Source organism: Triturus cristatus, chromosome 4_2 (assembly GCF_964204655.1).
Source record: "Triturus cristatus chromosome 4_2, aTriCri1.1, whole genome shotgun sequence".
Classification (NCBI taxonomy): Eukaryota; Metazoa; Chordata; class Amphibia; order Caudata; family Salamandridae; genus Triturus; species Triturus cristatus.
This window is the reverse complement of record NC_140586.1, coordinates 686,719,997-686,743,629: the sequence shown is the minus strand read 5'-3', so window position 1 is coordinate 686,743,629 and position 23,633 is coordinate 686,719,997. Positions and strand designations below refer to the sequence as shown.

Sequence of the window (23,633 nt, the reverse complement as noted above, 5' to 3'; positions counted from 1 at the left end):
GTCACACACTATTCAAATTCAGTCTTGATTTATTTATGGCTGACTTGATGTCATTGTACAGGACTCAACGCAGACTGCACCCCCTTGCAGCCCCGGTGCCACTAAGTCTATGCCGGAGACCCATGGGCACTTTCTGGTTGATCTTTGGTGGCGACTGAGTCCATGGATTTAGGCTTGCTGTTGCCATAATGTCGGTGATACTGACTTTGTGGCGACAACCATGCCGTGGCATTCCACTCTTCCATTTGCTGCTTCCGGACAGCTTCCACCCTCTGCATCATGCCCTGGAGGTCACCTTGCCACGTCCACCTGGGACATCGACGAGGACCCGCTCACTGCACCACAAGTCACCATCCCGCGGCAGTGAGCCCGTGCCGTCCGCAGTGCATTTCGGGGCCACAAACTCTGTGCTGGTCAGGTCAGGGACCCCTTCTTCTGAGATGTTGGATGGCCTCTGAGGCGATGGCCTTGGGGGCATCAACGCATGTGTCTGTGGCCCTGCACTGTCCGCTGCCTCTGGCCTCAACTACGGGCCACCAGGGCTCACACATCAAATCTAGTCCCGACCAGCCTGGACGTCGCATCACCGCAGGAGGCACACGCCACCACCACCAGGACCAACTCCAACCGCCAACTGCCAGTGTCAAAACGGTTGTACTGGCAGACTGACGGAGTTGCCCACACCTGTTGTGGATGCCATCTTCTGCCTGATCCCATGCTCAGCACTCCAGGTGCCACTAGCTCAGTGCACCATGAATCATCGCCCATTACTGTTTGGGTGATGTGCTGTGAGTGCTCAAGCGACAATGTCACCTCAGGCAGTGTGGGAGACCTGGGATGGCGATGAGGAAGATGATGCAGGTGTGACATACCCCCACTGCAGCTGCATAAGGAATGCCCAGAAGGGACGCAATCCTAGACATTTTCTTCACATGTGCACGCTAGCTTTGGGGCCCCAACCTCAATGCACTGAAACTCATGGACACTTCATTTTGTATGTTGGGTGACCTCTGTACTTGCTCCGGCTCCCTCCATGTTGCTCAGCAGTTGACTCTGTTATGCAGGTGTTTTTTGTTTCCATTGCATTGGTGTTCCATGCGTGCTGGCTTACACTCACCCCACACACATCCAGCACAGGCATCACTGTACATGTGGCCCTACCAATAAAAGGGCCTGTAGCCAGTTCAACATGATATCTGCGTGTGTCACTGTGGTCTTGTTGTACGCATGAGGGCCCTGGGCCCTAGAACATTACATTGTGCTGTGTACAGCAGGCGCAGACATGTCACCGCAGGCAGCGGGTTGGGGCTTGGACATGTAACTTTGTCGTCAACCACTCAATTCGTAAGGGAAGTGGACATGGGCCGTCATACGCAGAGCCAACGTGGGTGTGTGACTGATATGTGCCTGCCCCTGGGTGTGGTTCTGTATTGGGAATGTGCATCTGCACATGTCTCTATGGCAGTATGGGTCTCCTTTGTGGGGTGTAGGTGGTCCCTGAAGGGTAATGGACACCCACGTATGTGATCTAGTTCGCCTTCCATAGTTTCGGTCTACACCCGCTCCTGTTCAGCCACCTCCTTTAGTCGTTCTGACACCTGGCATTGGGGTGCCATGTGTGGGTCGGTGAAGTGTTGTAATCCTGCCGTGCTTGCGGGTGCTTCATGCTGTGTGGTCTGTTGCAGGGCCTGGGTTCTCCTCTAAGTAGCTTGTCTGCCCTGGTTCTGGTGATGGGTTGCGTGGGATTTCCATGTGCTGTTGTAGGGCGTCGGTGTCGAAGGTGTGGTGGTCATCTCTGGCATCACTGATGGGTTGTCTGGTCTGACCTGCTGTAGGTGTTGTTTGTCCCTCTGCAATGTGAAGGGGAGATGCATGTTGACGTGTTAACATTTATGTTTGCGCATTGTTCTTGTAGACATGCAGACTGTGTGAAAATGTACATTGTGACTGTTTGGGAGGTGCTGGCAATTTGAGGGGGGACAGTGGACATTTGGACGACATGACTGATGCGAGGTTGTACACGTACATATGCATCTCACAGTTCCCTGCTCTGTCACATGTGATTGGGCTGTTCCTGTGCATGGGCGGACACAGGTGTGTCCCCTGTTCTGCAGTGTCAGTGTTGCACTTTGTGCCACATTGTCATGGGATGTGCTGTGATTGATATGTGTGTGTGCTGCAGTGTGCCACGGGGATGTGTGACATGGCACTGGGTAATTGTGGGTGTGCAGTGTGCCACACATCGTTGTGCATGTGTGCAATTGTGCCCATCTCCCCCGTACCCCCAGTCCCTGGTCTTTCCACACTCTGTCGATGTTCTGTCAGGTACTCAGGAGCTGTGTCCGCACTCCAGTCTCCTTGCACTGTCTCCACACTGATGACTGGCCTCCGTTTCCTCCAGCTCCTCCTGTGGTGCAGGACTCCCACCTTCTGTTGCCGTTGCGGCCTTCCTGTTGGCAGAGGATTTGTGCCTGGTTTAGATTTTCACGTCATGCCAGCGCCTCTTGGCCTCCTCCATTGGCCTCCTCAACTCTCCGGCTGATTAAAAGGTAGTCTGATTGTGGCTTAGTTCCTGTTTGTGTTCTGTCAGCTCCGTGACGCTGGTCTTGTTTGCCTGCGGACTGCAAATGGTCTTCCTCTCCCTCTTCTCCTGGGCCTTCCCCCAGCCCGTTGTTCTTTCCCTGGTGGTCTGTGGATCTTGTGGGGTTTGCGTTGGCCTCTGCGCTTGGTCATGGTGCATTTATGTTGCTGCGCACTTTGGATTGTTTCTGGTGTGTTATTTCTTTTGCTTTTATAGTGCATTTTCAGGCCAGACACATGGGATTTGCAGACCTGCCACTGGATTTCGCAGCTTTTTGTATCACGCTTGGCCTCATCACAGCTTTTTTTGTGTTCGTGTTTCTCATATTTGCGGTGTGGCGTTGTTTTTAACACGACCATTCGATGCGTTGTCTGGTGACTATCGCATGGTGCCACCGGCTTGGGAATCCCATGTTAACACAGTGTAATTTTCCCGCGATGGACTGTGATGTTGTAGGTTGTGTTAAGTAACTTTTACGATGGTTATCACACGTTCTTGCTAATATGCCCCATCATATTTTGTTTTTCGCATAAGGAAGCACTTATTATTACCCACTAAACTGTCACTGCTCCTTTTGGGTATCTACAGGCAGAAGCACCTGTGAGATTTTTGCTTATTAACTATAATTCAAAAAAACATTTTTACACAATGAATGATTCACTTGAAATATAGTTGGAGAGGTTATTTGCGCACAGAACCGTATTAACAGAACCAGCTCTCACACCAAATGCATCTGTTCTATTGTTTAGATGGGATTAACTTCTTGGCAGCACTGGGGACTTACTTTGGCAATATGATTGTGTGAAAAACAGAATTTTAATATTAATGTTAAGTTAAAATTTGATTTTTCTTCCTCGTGCACCCTAGAAATAAAAGTAATGCACCTTGTAAAGCCCTTCCCCCTAATGCAAAAATGTCATCATATGAGATCAGCGTTTATGTTCTGAATATACTCATGATTGTGTATGTGTCAGCTCAATGCAAAAAGCTGCGAAATCCAGTGGCAGGCCTGCAAATCCCACGTGTCTGGCCTGAGTTAAAGTGAAAAAGTCTACTTTTATTATAAACAGGCAATAGGAAAGCCATTTTGTGCCGGTGTTGGTTTTGCCAGTTCAGCTGAAGCATGGCAAACCAATAGTAGTACCAGCCATCTTGGAATGTGATTTTTTATGCTTCAAAAATGACTACAGCTGCCAGTGCCCCTTTCATAGGGCCACGGACCACGCAGGGGTGTCTGGGCCCAATTGTGTGGGTTGAGGCCTTTGACTTCTGATGTCCCAGGCCCTGACCTACTATGTAGTCTGAGCAACTGGGCCAAGTACCCCTTGAGCACTTGACTCTCAGGGTTAGCGTGGTCCGAGCAGTCCGAGGCTCCCTCGGGGGTAGAGGCAGAGATAAAAACAGAAGGTGATTAAAGACACACAACTCAAAATACACACATCAGCAGCAATAAATTATTGCCCAAACAAATACTCACTTTTATGGCAAGAGAGAAGCATTTTATTTTTACCGCTATCAACAAAGAGGTAGATACAGCATTCCCAAACAACTGCATAGTCCCCGTGAGGTCAGAACTCTAGTATTTCGTAAGCAGTTCTATTTGTCCTACTCCCTCCTCACTCCGTGGGATATTGGTTATTACCCATTCACTACAGGCAATATCCAGGTTTTAAGCCCCACTAGTAGCCCAAGCCTCAATAGTGCACTCTGACTCTATATTAAAGTCAACGGTATTCCAGCACCACTGGGCTAACTAGCAAGCAAGTTCCCTCGGGGCTGACTGACCCAAAATCAGTCTTATCCACACTTGCTGGATCAGAGCGACTGGAGTTTCTGACTGAGTCCCTTCTGCGAGCTCTGGAGTGGCAGCAGCTGATTCAGGTGAGTTTGATGCATGTGGCCTAAGCAGGCTGCACTATGTTGAAGATGTTTCTCAAAATCAAAGCGGAGATACAGTCAAATCAAAGAGAGGTGTGACCCCATCAAAGTGACTGGACTCCAATTGGTAGTGTTCAACAGCACTGAGTCTGGCAATCAGCACATCTTCAAGTACTTTTTTTTTAACTCCCATACACTTAAGGGGTTATCCTAACCTTAACTTACCAGGGAGCCAGACTGTCTGTACTAGGTGTTTCATTAGTGCTCAATTTTTGATTTTGGTTGAAGATGCTGAGCACCGGAACTCATTTTTGGGGGCTGAGACTTATACTCAAAAACAGAGTACACATTTCACCAAAAGCATCCATATAGATGTTGTATAGAATATAATAAAATAATCAAGGTCTAAATCTTCAAAAGATTTTTCAAATGTAGATAAATATTCATCTTCTCAAAGAGTAATTGGACCCTGAATTACAAAGTAAGCATCTGAAGACATCTGTGTTCAAAGGAGTCACAAAAACCAATAGTAAGTAAGACAGCTGTACACCACCAAAATGGTACATTTGAATCTTAGCCTATTGTTATCTACCCAGAAGATGCATAGCTAGGACCAGAGACAAGACTCGTTACTGCATCAACCACAATCCACAATGCCCTGTTTCCCTCACCTTATATGAGAGAAAATTGCTCACCTGTTTCTGCGCACACAAACCCTTCACACCTCTTTCCAGGTCTACAAGATCCAGTTGGGGTACATGCCTCCTCTTCTTTGTCAGAGAAATTGCATGGGTCACCGTTAAACTGAGAAGGCTTGTCCACTTTCACATACCTAAACTGGAAGTAAACACAGACACTAGTTTTAAATGACTTCTTCTGATTTTTGCATACTAAATCATAACAGCTTGAAAAATGCCATTAGATAAAGAATATCGTTGAATATAAGGAGCACTAGTTCAATTTTATCATACTATAAAATAAGAAAAAATATAGAAAAAACTACTATCCAGTAAATGGCACTACAACAAAAGAGCTGCACTTTCTCTGCCAAATCCTGCTTGGCTGGTATGCTCCTACAACATATTGAATGCAGCGATTGCTTTTCTCATCCTCATATAGGGGCTGATTTCGATGGCGGTTAACCCGCCACTGACAGGCTGTCGGTGGTGGGTTCACTGCCATTGTGAGACCATTTCCCGCTCACCAGAATTTGACGGCAGGTGGTGTGCTGGTGGGTGTGCTCCGCATCCCCAGAATGGTTCCGGTGTCTACCAGGCACCGCCGTAGAGATAAGGATGGTCCATCCCCGTCAGCCTTTCCATGGCGGTTGATCCACCCTGGAAAGGCAAGCAGGGATGGACTTTGGGGGCCCGTAGTGGGCCCCTCTTAAGCAGGGGCACTCCAGTTTTGCACTTGGAGGGCACCTATGGTGCTCCCCTACATTTCCCTGCATCATGTGGCAGGCACCGAATGCAGAAAATGCAAAAAGTATTTTTTTTACATTGTGGCGGGTGCTGCAGCCAGCAGCAATGGAATGCCAACTGTGGGACTGCCACCTTGTAGGCGGGCGGCCCACATCCCCAGGACGATGGGGGATGGAGGGAAGTCCGTCCGCCATCGTAATCAGCCCCTAAAATGGCACTTGGTACCGGGTAACGAACATTTTATAGTCTAACTCACCACTCCTATTGTGACATCCATACACGCCTGGTGCTAGAGACCAGACAAGGGTTAGAGCTACAGCATCCATAATGGACTGGTGAATGAAGTAATTGATTTGTAAACTTTGAGTTTATATAATTTTGGGTGAATAAACTTAGACAGTCTGTGCTATCATTGCCATGACCTATATTCACATTGGTTGGACCTCTGTTAGAGACAAGACATAATCTGTACATGTTATTAACTCCAAACACATATTTAAAGCATGCCTCTAAAGGCATAGAATTAAAATTGGACACACTATTTTACCTATTTGTTTCATACATATTAGTTAGCAGTGCATGTAGCCTTATTGCATTAGTCAATGAGGGCTGTGTTAATTTAAATTAATTTGCACTCCATCTCTTCTGACCCTCATAGATTTCTTAAAAGATCATAAAGAAAGCAAAAGTGATGACAGAGAAAATTAACTGGAGATAATGTGACATTTAGGGGCCTCTGTTGTGTAAAAGAGGCCAATAGGTATATATTTAGGTTCAGAATGATAATAAAAGCATCACCACATGTTGTGCATTGCCACAAAATATGCTGTGGATAAGAAAATTATGCAAATTAGCTCTTTTTAAAACCTGAAAATATAAACACTAAGAGACACGTAAATTACATGAATAATGGTCTTTCCTCTTGACTGACACATGTGCTTCTTGAAAATACGTACACCTACTATTAGAGCTCTGTCCTGGAGTCCTGCCTGAGCGATGCCATTGGCTGAAATTTTGTAAATTATTCTGTCCACCACTTTATGTTGCTTGAACGTGACGACCTACCTGAAATAGGATACAAGCTGCCCCTCACTGATGAGGCCTAACAGGGCTAAACCAATCTGGGGGGTATTGTGTTCCTTTTCAGAGGGGTCGTGGCCTGACACTTGGGGCTGAACTGTTCCTACTGGAGCAGAACCAAGATTGTTTTTGCTTGTGATTGCTCCATATTTATAGTATTGCAGTGGGTAAACAAAAAACGATGGCATAGAGTGCATATCAAATGCCAAAGGCTGTAACTTTTGCAACTATCCCATTCATGAATTTTGTTGTTTTGATGTGACATACCCCTAGAAAATACATGTTTATTTTATACAAATTCATGGTAAAACGCAGGCAGCTGAAATGCTCCCATTCAATGAAAGCGGGTGAACCCTCTCTATTATTATGTAGTGTTAATATAAACAATCTTAACTTTACAATACAAGATTGACATTATTTCAGATCCTCACAGAAACATATTTACATTTCCTCTAGGGTTTTATCTCTTTGGAAATGTGCTCATTTCAAACATTATTCACAATGCAATTGACTTGTTATCCCGAAACCAACATTCTTTCATAAAACACTAACATAACCGTGACCTAAATCATAACTGTTAGACGTTGGTTCTCTAGTTTGCAGTGGTATGCACCCTGTCCAATTAGGAACCGCAATCTTAGGGGATCATGGTCCAACAGAGGCCATTTTCTGTCCGCTGCTGTCCGTCAGGCTCTGCACGTTTATTGCATACTCAAGGGTGGCGGACGGAGCCAATAGAGCAGGACTGGCATGCGGAAACACGTTCCATCCGCCAACCAGATTACGATTTTGCAGACAGCCCTTCCCACCGCTGCGTAAAAACCACCACGTTGCGGATGGCGGAAACGGAGAGGAAAAGCCGAGACAGTACCCACCTAAAGCCCCGGAGCCACCATGGTTCCTGTGATACAGGCCTTTCCACTGCTCTACCTGCTGCACATCCGGCAGAGAAGACGCTGCCGTGCACAACAGCAGAGGTACGTACCAATCATCCCCACGCATGCAACCCCTGAACAACTACAACTCCCAGCAAGCGTGGCGGCACCACGATAAATGTGGCAACCTGCCAAATACAAAATGCGAGGCCCACCCGATCCTCATGAGTGACCCTCAGTGCCCCAGAAGGCAATTGCGGCCAATGCCGAGCCCAGCATTTGTAGAGCACGCACACCGCAATATCAAAATATGTACGCCGCCTAAGGCTCACATTGGCTGAGGGCTCATTCGCATAGTGTGCCACACCGCGGCGATCTGGAAGCTGCGACTGCAATCCTGCAACATTCAATTGGGGCCATGGCGTGTCATTGCTGTGGATGACAGCTACCAAGCATGCAAACACATACTGAATTTGCATTGACGCCATGCGAATTGCATCACCCATCACAACTCATTCGCCTAAAGTGATTGGTGCACCCCATGTGTAATGTTGTGGGGCACGAGGCCCCCCATGCATATGAAGTAACCACACAGGCACTGTACTTATATGGGAGAACTGGCCCAGGGCACGTGCATCCGGCCCCGTTTGTTGGCAGGGTCACAGGTCCAGTGATGCCTGTGCTGGGTGGCTGTGGGTTGGGGGGTAAGCCAGCCCTTTGGGAGTGGATGGTACATCAGAACAACTAGCACAGTGACCGGCTGGTCACTACACTGTGAAGGTATGAGAGAGTGGGACCTTGAGTCAAGTCGCCACACACATGGTATGTCCAAGAAAGGAAAGTGAAATTACATACATTGTCATGCCTTGTGTCAAGCATGGACTGAAATGAGGGAAGGAGTCCAAAAGGACAAAGGTCTCTTGCACTGTACCAATGAAACATCCAACCTGTGAACATCTCTTGTATATCCCTCGACATCTGACTGGCGTCTCTTGGCCAGGGGTCGTCTTGTGAAGGGCCAGTGATGTGGTCTGACAATTAGAGGGGTCCATTCTCCGCAAATCATCATACATGTAATCCATGCAGTGGCCTTTGCTTCCATTGCCTGTAAATGTTCTTACACACATCATAGGAGTGCACATGTGGAACAAACAAACGTAGCTCTGATCGACATCAACGGTCAGTGTCAGCCATGTGGGCATGTATACACAATCCATGTGCATTTGTGCCTCATTCAGGTGAACATTGCAATGTCTGTTACACAAAATCCTCACACACTCACACAGGACTGACCCCATGATGTTCCCGTGTGTCTATCCCCGTGCTGTATATACATGTTGCGTTGTCCAGATGGCACTCACTGCCCTCGTTATGTAATGTTGTTGTGAATAGGGGGAGTAAAGCTTGCGGTCCTGCAGTGACAGCAGCTACATGCAACTCAGCACTGATGCTGGGAAACACAAGTGCTGTGCCATCCAACCACATGGCAGCTCATCATTGATGTAGCAGTGCACTACATGCCATACACATCGACTTCTTTGGATGTTGTAGTGTCAGTATGTCGAGTGAATGAAGACAAACAATGTCTGAATGCAGGTCACTTGTGCATTCCACATGACCATGAGTCCTGTCAATGTTGTGGTTGTGTGAGTCTCTAGGTAAGCTGTTCACCACATCTCATCTACAACTCAGCTCATGCTCATGTACCCTGACATATGTAGGAGGAGACCACCCATCCTTCGACCTGTCCCCGACCTGGCAACATCAAAATCATTCGATAATTCTGTTTGGTCCACCGCACACAACCGAACCCATGTGTCCAGTTGGAGCCCCATTTGAAGCCAAAAAGAATATATCCTGCTGTATTGTCTGCTACAGTGAAGGTTATGGCTGCAATGCATTTCTTCGCTACAAGGTCTTTCCAGTACACCGTGGTCAGCGCAGGGGGATGTCACAGCCCATGTTCAGCATGGACTTGCGTGACGTCCCGTCAGCATTGATGCCTTAAAAGGACAGACATGTCCACTTCTCGAGTAGTGATGAATTGGCAGCTGTGAAGGGGGAGTTCTATGACCTGCGAGCAGGCCCAGTTCTAGCGTGTGGGCCACCCAAACATGGGCCTGACCCACCCAAACATGAGCCTTGGCCCTGGCAGTGATGACACAAATGCCAGAAGTAAATGGTAACTTTTATGTGAAACGTTCCTCCGAACGTTGTTTACCTTCCTGTTCTTCGCCATGCACCCCCAATCACACATCTCCTTTTAGAAAGGTGGGCTGTGTCCCTGCCTACTCGTGCAGCTAAAATATGGGCATGGTGAACGGGACTAATCCCCTCTTTGGCACCGGGTAACCTTAACCGTTATGTTGTGTGGATATCTCCTTTTCAATATCACATTGAGGGAAAAAGTGTATATCTCCGGATTCACCTTACCTGACCACTGCAGCTGCGTATCCGATCGGGCTTTGAGTAGGAACCGAGCAGGGGAGAGAATGTCTGGCTATTTGTTCTGTTTAAAAACATCAGGGAAGGCCCAGCACAACACATACTTCCTGTATACTTCATTTAAACATTTTGTTTCATGATCAAGGTTCTGCCACGGATGTAAGACAACAATAAAAATGGCCAGATAACTGGTGATTAATGATCCTGCCAATCCTTTTTCTGTTGGTAGTTTAGATTGCAGATACACTTTATTTCATGTGGATAGCTCAGTGGGTTACTGCCTTTGTCAGAGAGATTATTGTGTTAGTTGCAGTTCAGAAGTTACAATCCTATCATAGGACAGTGACCTATGAACTGTCATCAAAAAGCTGCATGATAACCTGAATGATATAGTGAGAACTTAGCTACATTTCTGTGTTGTAATATAGTCAGAACGTCCCCAGTCTTTCATCATTCCAATGTTGCCAAAAAGGGTTTGTTGGGCCAGATATAAATTTTTATCAGTGAAGCAAACCCCTAATCACTGGGGTGTGCTTTACATCCTGAGTCTGTGCTTCTCCAGACCAAACATTCTCAAAATATACTGCCCACCAGTATGGATGACATGTGATTCCTAGACCTCGTAATCCTCAATTGCTTCTGTGACATTCCCCGTAGACTAATTTACTTACATACTTGCATGATTGATTGTCTCTGTACAATGTGTGTGTGATGTAAAGTTATGTCACACCCTACACTGATATAAGTAGAGCTAGACAACAAATGAAATGCATATGAGAGAGTGGCTATGGAGAGATGAGGGGTGCTGGAGAAGGGTGACAGTGAAGGAATCCGAGAAGGAGGTCATGAGTGAGAGCCTGAGAAGTGTCACTTTCCTGATAAGCCCACCTCAGATACCTCCTCTTCCCATCAGAAGGACATTACATGGAAAAAACACTTTATGACAGTGATAACATCTAGAAAGAGATTTGGAAAGAAAACAATGCGTCCAACTGGCCCTTGTAAAACTTAGGAGAGATAAAGGAGGGCCCTGAAGCAGGCCTGGCTAGATATATAAGTGACAACTACTTCCGTTGAGTGTAAGCTAACAATGAGCAAATATGACTGTGTCTGTGTGCCTTGCTGTTGTCTCACAAACTGTGAGAATATTTGCTGGGATTTTGTACACATACAGAACTATGCACAGGATTAGACAACTTGGGCATGCAGAGACTGAGCACCCCGAAGCACAGGACACAATTGCTATACTGCCTCACTAGCTCTCATACTCACTCAGAGGTATTCAAGCGCCTGTACACAAGTAGATAAGTTGAAGACAAAAAAAGGTTTGAAATGTGATGTTTTTACTACAGTGTCAAAACATGCAACATACGTGCCACAACAAGTTGAGAATGCCTGAGAACCAAACCAGTTATCATAGAGACATATCCATTTAACATGAAGCAAGATGTCACATCAATGATCCCTCTGGACGAAGACCCACAAGCATATCCCCCAACCCCTTGCAGGCAGGAGTTGTATGGGATGTCCCTGGTCTATGGGCTTTGTCAGCGGACCCCATTCGTCAGCCTATACATGGTGAAATGTACATCACATTTGCTGTGTCGCTCTCATCACTGGATGGATCACTATCCAAGTGTGGGGCATCTAGCCCGCATTCCCATGACATGGCATGACATGACATGAGGTCAGCATAGTCGAAGGCAATGCAGACGGGGCTAAAGTCAGAGAGCTGAATGACATTTCATGCCAAGAGGCATGAAAAAGGCTAAAGAATATGGAATTAGTCACTTTCCTGTTGCTGTTAAATAGTTAGGAATCCAAGAAGGCACAGGCAGCTTCAAAGGCAATCAGTTCCAAAAGACGATCCAAACTATCTTCAGCAAAAAGGACGGCCATTAAATCCAGCAGTATGAAGGAACAGATGTGCTCCTTGCACCACGAGGTTGAAAGGAGCATTCCATGGCAACCTGTGAAAGGTTCGATGTAGGCATGACACAATAGCCATTGCGCAAACGCAAAGGCGCAGCTGTCAGCCTGTCTGACACATTGAAAGGCATCCCATAAATGTGTATCACTGAAGCACTCCTGGTCGTGGACCAACAAAGGACTCACCCACAGCTCATGATCCAGGGCAGCAAGGTATGTGTTGGAAAGGCAGACATCCATGGCCCAGATAAACGGGCATCTTCTGCAGGAAAACACAGGTTGCACGCAGGTGAAATAACGCATAGCGGAAAGTTAGCCTATAACTGATGCGTAGCACAGCTAATGGGACACATCCAAAGAGAAGCTGCATGCAGTCACGGTACAGGTGCAACTGACCTGGGTTGCCCTGGACCACTGGCCAGTCAGACATGGGGTGAGAGCAATCTCAGATCCAGCACTCAGCTGTACAGCCAAAGTAATGATCGGAAACCGCTGAATGCAGCATGAAAATTGGAGGAATGACACCCGGTGGAACTCGAGAAATAGCATGAAACGAAGGGACAAGGCCAGAGCCCACGAGTTTGAAAAAAGTGTGCAACGGCCTTCAGTATCAGACGCTATAAATTATTTGGGTGTCATTTTCCTGAAAATTAGTGGGAGTGTGACTGAATCACGCGGGACAGTCAGGACACCTGGATTTTCAAGGTCTCCATGCCGATGTGGGAGCAACTACTTGTCTGAACAGAGGCCCATTGTGCCTGAACACTCATTGAAGTATGCTTTCACTGCGGGAATGGGAGGCCACAAATGACTATCCACATTCACATATGGGGGAGGTAGGAGAAAATTGCTATAGCAAAGAACACGTTGGGCAACAGTTCCTATATACGTGATGCCTGCCCTGTGACCCCAGCAGTTGTGCTCATTCAGGAGAAGATAACTTTGTTTGGAAAATAGGTTTAGCATGGATATGTTGTCAGGGACTGGGGTTCATGTGAATAAACATGCATAAATGGCAGATGTCACATGAAAATCCCTGTGCAACAGAACTTGAGTGTGTGAATGCGAGAATGTCACCATCGTCCACATGACAGGATGTGTTTTGATGCTGGTTCTTGTGGGCACACTGCTAAGGTTTCATAGTCCTGCGCTATGTTACCTGTGACAACTTCCGTCATGTCCATGTTGATGTGATTAGGGGGATGGGAGCACACTGCTTCACCTCCCAGTACAGTTCATCCCTTCGCATTCTGGTAAATGCAGTACAGTCATAATGCTTACTTGTCATGGGACTGAAGTGTTTCACCTGAGTTGGGCAGGGAGTGGTACAGAGACCCGAGTGGATTGTGGCAGCTTCCTCAGAAGACATCGATCACAATGTATCTTGCCCCTACTGATGTAGGATGATAACACGACACACATGTACTGACCTGCACCAACCTTGGTGACACACGACAACGGTGACACAAGTGAGCATTTCAGCTGAACTGCATTTACCAGGATACTAAGGGGTGAACTGTGTTGGGAGGTGTAGTTGTGTGCTCCAGTCCCTCTATTGTCCATGTTGATGGTGGTGGCCGGTGTTATCTGGAAGGCATATTGTACAGTGTTGCCTAGTGGTGTGCTTTTGCAGTTATCATATGTCAACGCACTGTTATTTCCTTGTGTCTTTCCGGGTTCCTCCACTCTCTCACTGGATTTACGCTGTTACATCTTCGTATACATTACAATGTGAGCTAACATGCTACTTACTGTAATGAAAATTGCTCTTGACACCAAGGCATATTGCTGTGAGTTGTGTTCAATTAACAATGAGTGACAGGTGAGAGGTGTATTTGAAAGTGATGGTACACGGGTAGAGTAGAACACGCAATAGAAGAGTTCCAAAGTACAATGGAACACTCCCATCCTTGTGGCAATGTGGGTTCTGATTTACAATAAGGGTGGGCGTAGTTGGTAGAGTACCACTACACGGAATTCTGCGGAATTGATCAATAGCTCAGTGAATTCCGCTCCGCAACTCCATTCTGTCTCACCCCAACTAATAAAACAGAAACCTCACATACCTTTGATAAAAAAACAAGTATCTCTATCATTACATGCAAAAATGCATATAGTCATCTCAAAAAAGTGAAGAGGAAAATATAGCAAGCAGTGAGAGAGGTGAGGATTTTGGTGTTCTCACTAACCTAGGGAGAGAACTGAGTAGATGCCTTGAACACAAAGAGCACATCATGCTGAACGAATGGTGGTGGTCCCATCCTCTTAGGACCACCCCAAGCACAGTTATGGGCAAAAATACAATCCCAACCAAAGGCCCTGCAAAGCATTATGGGACGAGATTCTAGAGTGTAGTGAATATTATAGTATCCAATATCAAAACATTCCTCAAGGGGCAGGCTCTCCAGCCTCAGCTGAGAGCTAATACTATAATATTCACCACACTCTAGAATCTTGCCCCATAATGCTTTGCTGGGCCTTTGGTTGGCATTGTATTTTTTAGGCCTGGGCGGTAAATACCGTTCCGCTCGCGGAATTTGCAGGATTTGGGCAAATTTGGGTTCCGCGAAGAACAGGGAATTGCTAAAAATTCCGCGATCCGCAGCATCGCAGAATTGTCCCCTTGTTCTCACTTTCAAAATGCTTGTTTGGGTGCGCGGGAGCGACTTACCGGGATCCCAGCGTTCGCCGATGAGTTTTCCGATCCATTCGTGTGCACCACGAGATTTTGGTAGCCGGCCGAGCGATCCCGCGAGAGTGTGCGATCGCGAACACGTAATTCTGACATGCCCGCGTTCGCGAACAGGAAACATGCATCGCGAGCAGGTGGGACAAGTGAAAGAAGATGGCCGCGCCAAGTGGCGACCGCATTGGCAAGTTTGCAAGATATTTCCCCCCTGAGCACGCAAACAGCACTCGCGAACAGAAAAAATACATCGCGAAAGGGCGGAACAAGCAATTCCGCATCTTCGCAGAACTCTGCATGCTCGAGGAGATTTTTACCATTTAGCGGAGCTTTGCGTAGCGCGACTAAGCAAATTCCGCCGACCCTTAATATTTTTGACCATAACTTTGCTTGGGGTGGTCCTGTGAGGATGGGACCACCACAATCATTGAGCATGATATGTTCTTTGTGTTCAAGGCACCTGCTTGGTCCTCCCCCTAGGTTAGGGGGGACCTCAAAATCATCACCTCTCTCATTGCCTCATATTTAGCCTGTAACTGTAAAGTTGTTTTATCAAAGGGTTGTGGGTGCAGTAGCTTACTCCAGAGGTTTTGCAGGAACAGATATCTCAAAACATTAATCTCACATACCTGGAGTAAAATGACAAATAACTATCTTTACATGATAAAATACATATAGACATGTCATGAACATATAGCAAAGTGCCCTCAATTAAACAATAAATAATTCTATCTTTACGTGCTAAATTGCATATAGTCATCTCACAAAGGAGAAAATGAAAATATAGTAAGCAGTGAGAGAGGTGATGATTTTGGGGTCCTCCCTAACCTAGGGAGAGAACCAAGCAGATGCCTTGAACACAAAGAGCACATCATACTGAAATGATTCGGTGGTGGTCCCATCCTCCTAGGACCACCCCAAGCACAGTTATGGGCAAAAATACAATCCCAACCAAAGGCCCTGCAAAGCATTATGGGACGAGATTCTAGAGTGTAGTGAATATTATAGTATCCAATATCAAAATATTCCTCAAGGGGCAGGCTCTCCAGGCTCAGCTGAGAGCTAATACTATAATATTCACTGCACTCTAGAATCTTGCCCCATAATGCTTTGCTGGGCCTTTGGTTGGCATTGTATGTTTTTAGGCTTGGTAGGTAAATACCGTTCCGCTCGCGGAATTTGTGGAATTTGGGCAATTTCGCGTTCTGTGGAGAACGCGGTATTGCTATAAATTCCGCGTTCCGCGGCTTTGCAGAATCTTTCCCTTTCAAAATGCTTGTTTGGGTGCGCGGGAGCGACTTACCGGGATCCCTGCGTTCACCGACGAGTTTTCCTATCCGTTCGCGTGCCCCACGAGATTTTGGTAGCCAGCCGCACGATCCCGCGAGAGTGTGCGATCACAAACACGTCATTCGGGCGTGCCCCCGTTCGCGAACAGGAAACACGGGTTCCTCCACTCTCTCACTGGATTTACGCTGTTACATCTTCGTATACATTACAATGTGAGCTAACATGCTACTTACTGTAATGAAAATTGCTCTTGACACCAAGGCATATTGCTGTGAGTTGTGTTCAATTAACAATGAGTGACAGGTGAGAGGTGTATTTGAAAGTGATGGTACACGGGTAGAGTAGAACACGCAATAGAAGAGTTCCAAAGTACAATGGAACACTCCCATCCTTGTGGCAATGTGGGTTCTGATTTACAATAAGGGTGGGCGTAGTTGGTAGAGTACCACTACACGGAATTCTGCGGAATTGATCAATAGCTCAGTGAATTCCGCTCCGCAACTCCATTCTGTCTCACCCCAACTAATAAAACAGAAACCTCACATACCTTTGATAAAAAAACAAGTATCTCTATCATTACATGCAAAAATGCATATAGTCATCTCAAAAAAGTGAAGAGGAAAATATAGCAAGCAGTGAGAGAGGTGAGGATTTTGGTGTTCTCACTAACCTAGGGAGAGAACTGAGTAGATGCCTTGAACACAAAGAGCACATCATGCTGAACGAATGGTGGTGGTCCCATCCTCTTAGGACCACCCCAAGCACAGTTATGGGCAAAAATACAATCCCAACCAAAGGCCCTGCAAAGCATTATGGGACGAGATTCTAGAGTGTAGTGAATATTATAGTATCCAATATCAAAACATTCCTCAAGGGGCAGGCTCTCCAGCCTCAGCTGAGAGCTAATACTATAATATTCACCACACTCTAGAATCTTGCCCCATAATGCTTTGCTGGGCCTTTGGTTGGCATTGTATTTTTTAGGCCTGGGCGGTAAATACCGTTCCGCTCGCGGAATTTGCAGGATTTGGGCAAATTTGGGTTCCGCGAAGAACAGGGAATTGCTAAAAATTCCGCGATCCGCAGCATTGCAGAATTGTCCCCTTGTTCTCACTTTCAAAATGCTTGTTTGGGTGCGCGGGAGCGACTTACCGGGATCCCAGCGTTCGCCGATGAGTTTTCCGATCCATTCGTGTGCACCACGAGATTTTGGTAGCCGGCCGAGCGATCCCGCGAGAGTGTGCGATCGCGAACACGTAATTCGGACATGCCCGCGTTCGCGAACAGGAAACATGCATCGCGAGCAGGTGGGACAAGTGAAAGAAGATGGCCGCGCCAAGTGGCGACCGCATTGGCAAGTTTGCAAGATATTTCCCCCCTGAGCACGCAAACAGCACTCGCGAACAGAAAAAATACATCGCGAAAGGGCGGAACAAGCAATTCCGCATCTTCGCAGAACTCTGCATGCTCGAGGAGATTTTTACCATTTAGCGGAGCTTTGCGTAGCGCGACTAAGCAAATTCCGCCCACCCTTAATATTTTTGACCATAACTTTGCTTGGGGTGGTCCTGTGAGGATGGGACCACCACAATCATTGAGCATGATATGTTCTTTGTGTTCAAGGCACCTGCTTGGTCCTCCCCCTAGGTTAGGGGGGACCTCAAAATCATCACCTCTCTCATTGCCTCATATTTAGCCTGTAACTGTAAAGTTGTTTTATCAAAGGGTTGTGGGTGCAGTAGCTTACTCCAGAGGTTTTGCAGGAACAGATATCTCAAAACATTAATCTCACATACCTGGAGTAAAATGACAAATAACTATCTTTACATGATAAAATACATATAGACATGTCATGAACATATAGCAAAGTGCCCTCAATTAAACAATAAATAATTCTATCTTTACGTGCTAAATTGCATATAGTCATCTCACAAAGGAGAAAATGAAAATATAGTAAGCAGTGAGAGAGGTGATGATTTTGGGGTCCTCCCTAACCTAGGGAGAGAACCAAGCAGATGCCTTGAACACAAAGAGCACATCATACTGAAATGATTCGGTGGTGGTCCCATCCTCCTAGGACCACCCCAAGCACAGTTATGGGCAAAAATACAATCCCAACCAAAGGCCCTGCAAAGCATTATGGGACGAGATTCTAGAGTGTAGTGAATATTATAGTATCCAATATCAAAATATTCCTCAAGGGGCAGGCTCTCCAGGCTCAGCTGAGAGCTAATACTATAATATTCACTGCACTCTAGAATCTTGCCCCATAATGCTTTGCTGGGCCTTTGGTTGGAATTGTATGTTTTTAGGCTTGGTAGGTAAATACCGTTCCGCTCGCGGAATTTGTGGAATTTGGGCAATTTCGCGTTCTGTGGAGAACGCGGTATTGCTATAAATTCCGCGTTCCGCGGCTTTGCAGAATCTTTCCCTTTCAAAATGCTTGTTTGGGTGCGCGGGAGCGACTTACCGGGATCCCTGCGTTCACCGACGAGTTTTCCTATCCGTTCGCGTGCCCCACGAGATTTTGGTAGCCAGCCGCACGATCCCGCGAGAGTGTGCGATCACAAACACGTCATTCGGGCATGCCCCCGTTCGCGAACAGGAAACACGAATCGCGAGCGGATGGGACAAGTGAAAGAAGATGGCCGCGCCAAGTGGCGACCGCATTGGCAAGTTTGCGAGATATTACCCCCCGATCACGCAAACAGCACTTGCGAACAGGAAAAATGCACCGCGAACGGGTGGAGCAAGCAATTCCGCATCTTTGCAGAACTCTACGTGCTCACGGAGATTTTTACCATTTCGCTGAGCTTTGCGTAGCGCAACTATGCAAATTCCGCCCACCCTTAGTATTTTTGTCCATAACTTTGATTGGGGTGGTCCTAGGAGGATGGGACCACCACAACCATTGAGCATGATATGCTCTTTGTGTTCAAGGCACCTGCTTGGTCCTCCCCCTAGGTTAGGGGGGACCCCAAAATCATCACCTCTCCCATTGCCTGATATTTTTCAAAGCTCACTTTTGTGAATTGGTTATATGCTATTTAGCATGTAAATGTAAAGTTGTTTTATCAAAGGATTGTCGGTGCAGTAGCTTACTCCAGAGTTTTTGCAGGAACAGATATCTAAAAATATAAATCTAACATACCTTGAGTAAAACGACACATAACTATCTTTACATGATAAAATACATATAGTCATGTCACGAAAATGAAAATATAGCAAAGTGCCTTTAATTAAACAATAAATAATTCTATCTTTACTAGCTAAATTGCATATTGTCATCTCACAAAGGGGAAAATGAAAATACAGTAAGCAGTGAGAGAGGTGATGATTTTGGGGTCCTCCCTAACCTAGGGAAAGAACCAAGCAGATGCCTTGAACACAAAGAGCACATCATGCTGAAATGATTCGGTGGTGGTCCCATCCTCCTAGGACCACCCCAAGCACAGTTATGGGCAAAAATACAATCTCAACCAAAGGCCCTACAAAGCATGGGGCAATATTCTAAAATGCAGTGAATATTATAGTATCCAATATCAAAACATTCCTCAAGGGGCAGGCTCTCAGGCTCAGCTGAGAACTAATACTATCATATTCACAAAACTCTGGAATCTCGCCCCATAATGCTTTGCTGGGCCTTTGGTTGGCATTGTAATTTTGCCCATAACTTTGCTTGGGGTGGTCCTAGGAGGATGGGACCACCACCAAATCATTCAGCATGATATGCTCTTTGTGTTCAATGCATCTGCTTGCCCCTGCTAGGTTAGCGGTGACCCCAAAATCATCACCTCTCTCATTGCCTGGTAGTTTCCAAAGTTCACTTTTGCTTTTTTTAGCATGCAAAGGTAAAGTTGTTTTATCAAAGGGTTGTGGGTGCAGTAGCTAACTCCACTACGTAGCGGAGTCGAAATTATTGCATAAATTCTGTGCTTTCAATATATGCGTAGTTACCAAATCTCCACAAATTCCGCTTGCGGAACGGAGTTCTTTGCCCACGGTTAATTTACAACAGAGTTAATGCTCGGTGTTACAGTGGTAATATCAGCGGTTGCTCAGAGAACTGTTACAGCATGGTGCTGCGCCACGTGATCGTCCAGCACAGTGCTCTGCCACGTGATCGTCCAGGGGTCTATTTGGGACGACCCCTCTGCCGTTTGCCGGGGGGAACCTGCTGCATGCTCAGAGGTGTCAGAGGATTTGCTGTGGTGTCATTCACACCTCACTGTGGCCGCTGCTGAGGTGGTGTGACTATCATCTGGCTGGCCAGGAGCGGGCGGGCAGCATTTAGAGCAGCAGGCATGTCCCTCAGAGAACCCATGAGCTGGCCCATGTACTCTGCAATTAGCCCCAAGCGAGTGTCAATGGACCTCTGCTGCAGGCGCTGTTCCCGCAGTCCTTCAAGGACCTGGCCCATCTGTCCCTGGTTCTGCTGGTATGCACCTAGGACAGTTTGCACAGTGTACAGGGCCTCTGTCTCATTGTCCTCCTGTGACTGCCCCCCAGGTGGCCTCCCACCTGCCCTAAAGCCACAGACATGTGCCGTTGCCTGGCACCGCTGCCTCACACCGTCCCCAGCATCCCCCATGTGACTGGTGGTATTCGCAACTGCTGGCACAGGGACAGTATTGGAGGCAGCAGTGGTGATGGTGGAGGGGGCTGCCACATAGGTCATTGCTGCAGGGCTCTGCGTTGGCAGTGCAGCTGTTGTGGGAGTCGTTGTGGTAGTGGGGATAGTGAGGGCCTGGGCATGGGCTGTCCAGGGCAGGCCGGAGGGGCCAAGTCTGTCCTCCTCACCTGAACAGACCAGGGAGTATGCATCCGAGGGTTCACCTTCCTGGGGAGGGCTGGCTGGGCCCATCCATGGCACGGTCGCCTGCTGTTGCTAGCAAGTCTGCTTTTGGAGTGAGGTCATATTGTCAGCATATTCGGAACACAGCACAACTTTGATGTTCATGTTTGGCACATTCCATTTTTACCTTGGCATTGCTATGCATTCATAACAGTTTGTCAGCAGTCGAACATGATGTTGAGGTGCCTACAGGGCTTTGAATAGGCCGGTTCTCACCGTTGGTGAGCACCGTCAGTTTTTTAAAGGGAGCCTCGGACAGGTCTCGATCAGGCTCTGTTTGGAGCACTAGCAGTCCATTTTTTTTCTGAACTGCAATGACAGCAGGCACATCGATGTGCGCATGGTCACACTCCTCACTTCTCACCAGTGGAGAAGTTACAGCATGACGTCATGGCAGGTGAGCGTTGTGGGGAAGTGAAATCGTTTGAAGAGTCATTTTCTCTCTGGATTTCCCTTCTCTTTTTGAAGGTCAGGAGCAGCAACATCGTACTGGTGTCACCAGGGCTTTAAGTGGAAGCTTTTTCAATATTGTATACAAGCTATAGTTGCTGCTCATTTATCTCATGCAACGTGCATAAATTGACAAAGCCATTAGTCCTGAATTGTTGTAGGTATCACGCTACTTGTGGTATCATAGATCTGGGTGCAGTGATAGAAACAGTAAAATGCAAGTCGGGCAACACAATATGCTAAGCACTGATTTTTCACTTACTTTTTCAAGCCACACACTTCATTAAATTTGCCAGGCCCCTTTGAGAGACCCCCCAGTTTTTTCATCCCACTTGAAGCCCTGGGTACATACATTGCTCGTTAGGTATGTGACATGGCTAAAGGACCAATTTTATATGTACAGATATTGTATTTCCGAGGACATATCCTCTGGTACAGACTTGTTGCTCATCCATTTCAATTCTTGCTTGGAAATTTGAGACTTTTCTTTGTGTATCTGACTATTATGCTTCAACTTCATGATTTGTGTAGTACTTTTTATACTTACCTCCTGTGGTTTGTGAGGGTTGACAGTGTTTCCATGCATGTGATGTGTTGACCTGTGTCTTTCTGCTTTGAGGCAATGGGACTTGCACAATGGCTCTTTGTGGTTGCGTTCTTGTGTTTTGCATTCAAGTTACATGTGACTTCATCAATGTCACTGTGAATCATGTGGTCTCTCGTTGGTATTAGCAGTATGTGCACTGCATACACCTTATGGGGGTTTCCTGAGTTGTCTACCAAGGGCAGGATGTGGGCATCATTTGGCTCCATGATGATTGTGAGGGAAGACAGAGGGCATTGTGGGAGTTGTAGTCTTGCTGTGAGGTCTCAACAACCCGTCCCCAGTAAGATGGATACCTACCTGTTAGGAGGCACTATCGACTGTGTTAGCTGCCACATGGCTGTGGGGTGGAGAGGGTGAGCCGTGCTGTTTGGGAGGGAGGCCTGGGTGCATGATCTGACCACCTACCTGTGAGGTGAAGCTGAGTAAGGAAATGCTATCCATTCATATTGAAAGCATGCATTCCACATGAGTTTGATGTGGGCGTGCGATTGGGGCTCACTTGTTGTGCACAACAGTACATTGCAGTGTGATGTGGTCATTTTGTTAGTACTTACCAGCCTCTAGTCCCCCCTTGATGCTTGTGGAACTCTCTAGATGCATTATGGCAGGCACCTTCTCTTCTCTTCCCATTCAGGGAAGGTCAGTGGTGGAATGGGATGGCCGCCCACAGTTCTCTGTGCCACCGGGTGGTTCCTCTGGGAACGGCACTTGAACCGGACCTTGAGATTGACCCACTGCCTCCTGATGTCATGCACAATGTGTAGGGTGGTCCCTACGGCATTGACTTTGCTGTGTATCCTTGCCCACTTCTGATTCTTGCACGCAAGTGGAGTGTGTTGGATCAGGTTCCCATACAAATGTGGTTCTATCCATGATTATCTCGTTTGCCATCACTTTCAACTCTGAGTCGGTGAATTTGGGCATTTTCTTGGGGGGCATGGTGCAAATGAATGAGGGTTGCAGGGTGCAAGGTGGTGGTGGAGATAAGTGAGGTGTGTGGGTGTGAGTGTTGTTGTGTGGAGATAGGTGTGTGTGATGTTGTGCAGTGTGAGTCAATGGTGTCCTGTTCCTCTGTCTCGGCTTGTGGTGTGCAAAGGATGTTGGTCCCAGAAGGGGTTGGTTTTATACTGTGGTGTGTGGGTGTGTCCACATTTTTGGTGACCTCCAGACATCTCTTCCATGCTGCACAGGGCTTTCCTTACCAAGAGCAAGTTGGGATGTATCATTTTGGCGTGTGTGTTGTGATTGAGGGTAGCAGGGAGTACAGGAACACCTCGGGCATTGTTGTGAAGTTGGTTGTGTCCGCCAGTCATTTGGCCTATGTGGGTGCGTGGCGGTTGGACGCCGTGCTCAGTCTGCCAGCTCCGCATTCTCATCGTAGTTGGTTGTGCAGTCATGCCGCGGCAGGAGCGGCCTTTCCAGTCCGTTGAACAATTTTCCCCGACTGCCGCTGGTGGATTTGAAGCTTATCCGACCGCGGTGGACGGTGTTTTATGACATCCGGCCACCGCGGTCTGATTTGGCGTGCATTGC

The 23,633-nt window shown here is 47.1% G+C and overlaps 1 protein-coding gene across 1 annotated transcript in view; it reads right to left on the bottom strand.

Annotated features, from left to right (window-relative positions):
• C8B (complement C8 beta chain) overlaps nt 1-23,633 on the bottom strand; it is a 239,857-nt gene that overhangs the window by 138,515 nt on the left and 77,709 nt on the right. Inside the window, exon 3 of the mRNA XM_085602504.1 lies at nt 5,155-5,296. Within this exon, the coding sequence (XP_085458630.1) occupies nt 5,155-5,296 (142 nt within the window). The remainder of the gene's footprint in view (nt 1-5,154; nt 5,297-23,633) is intronic.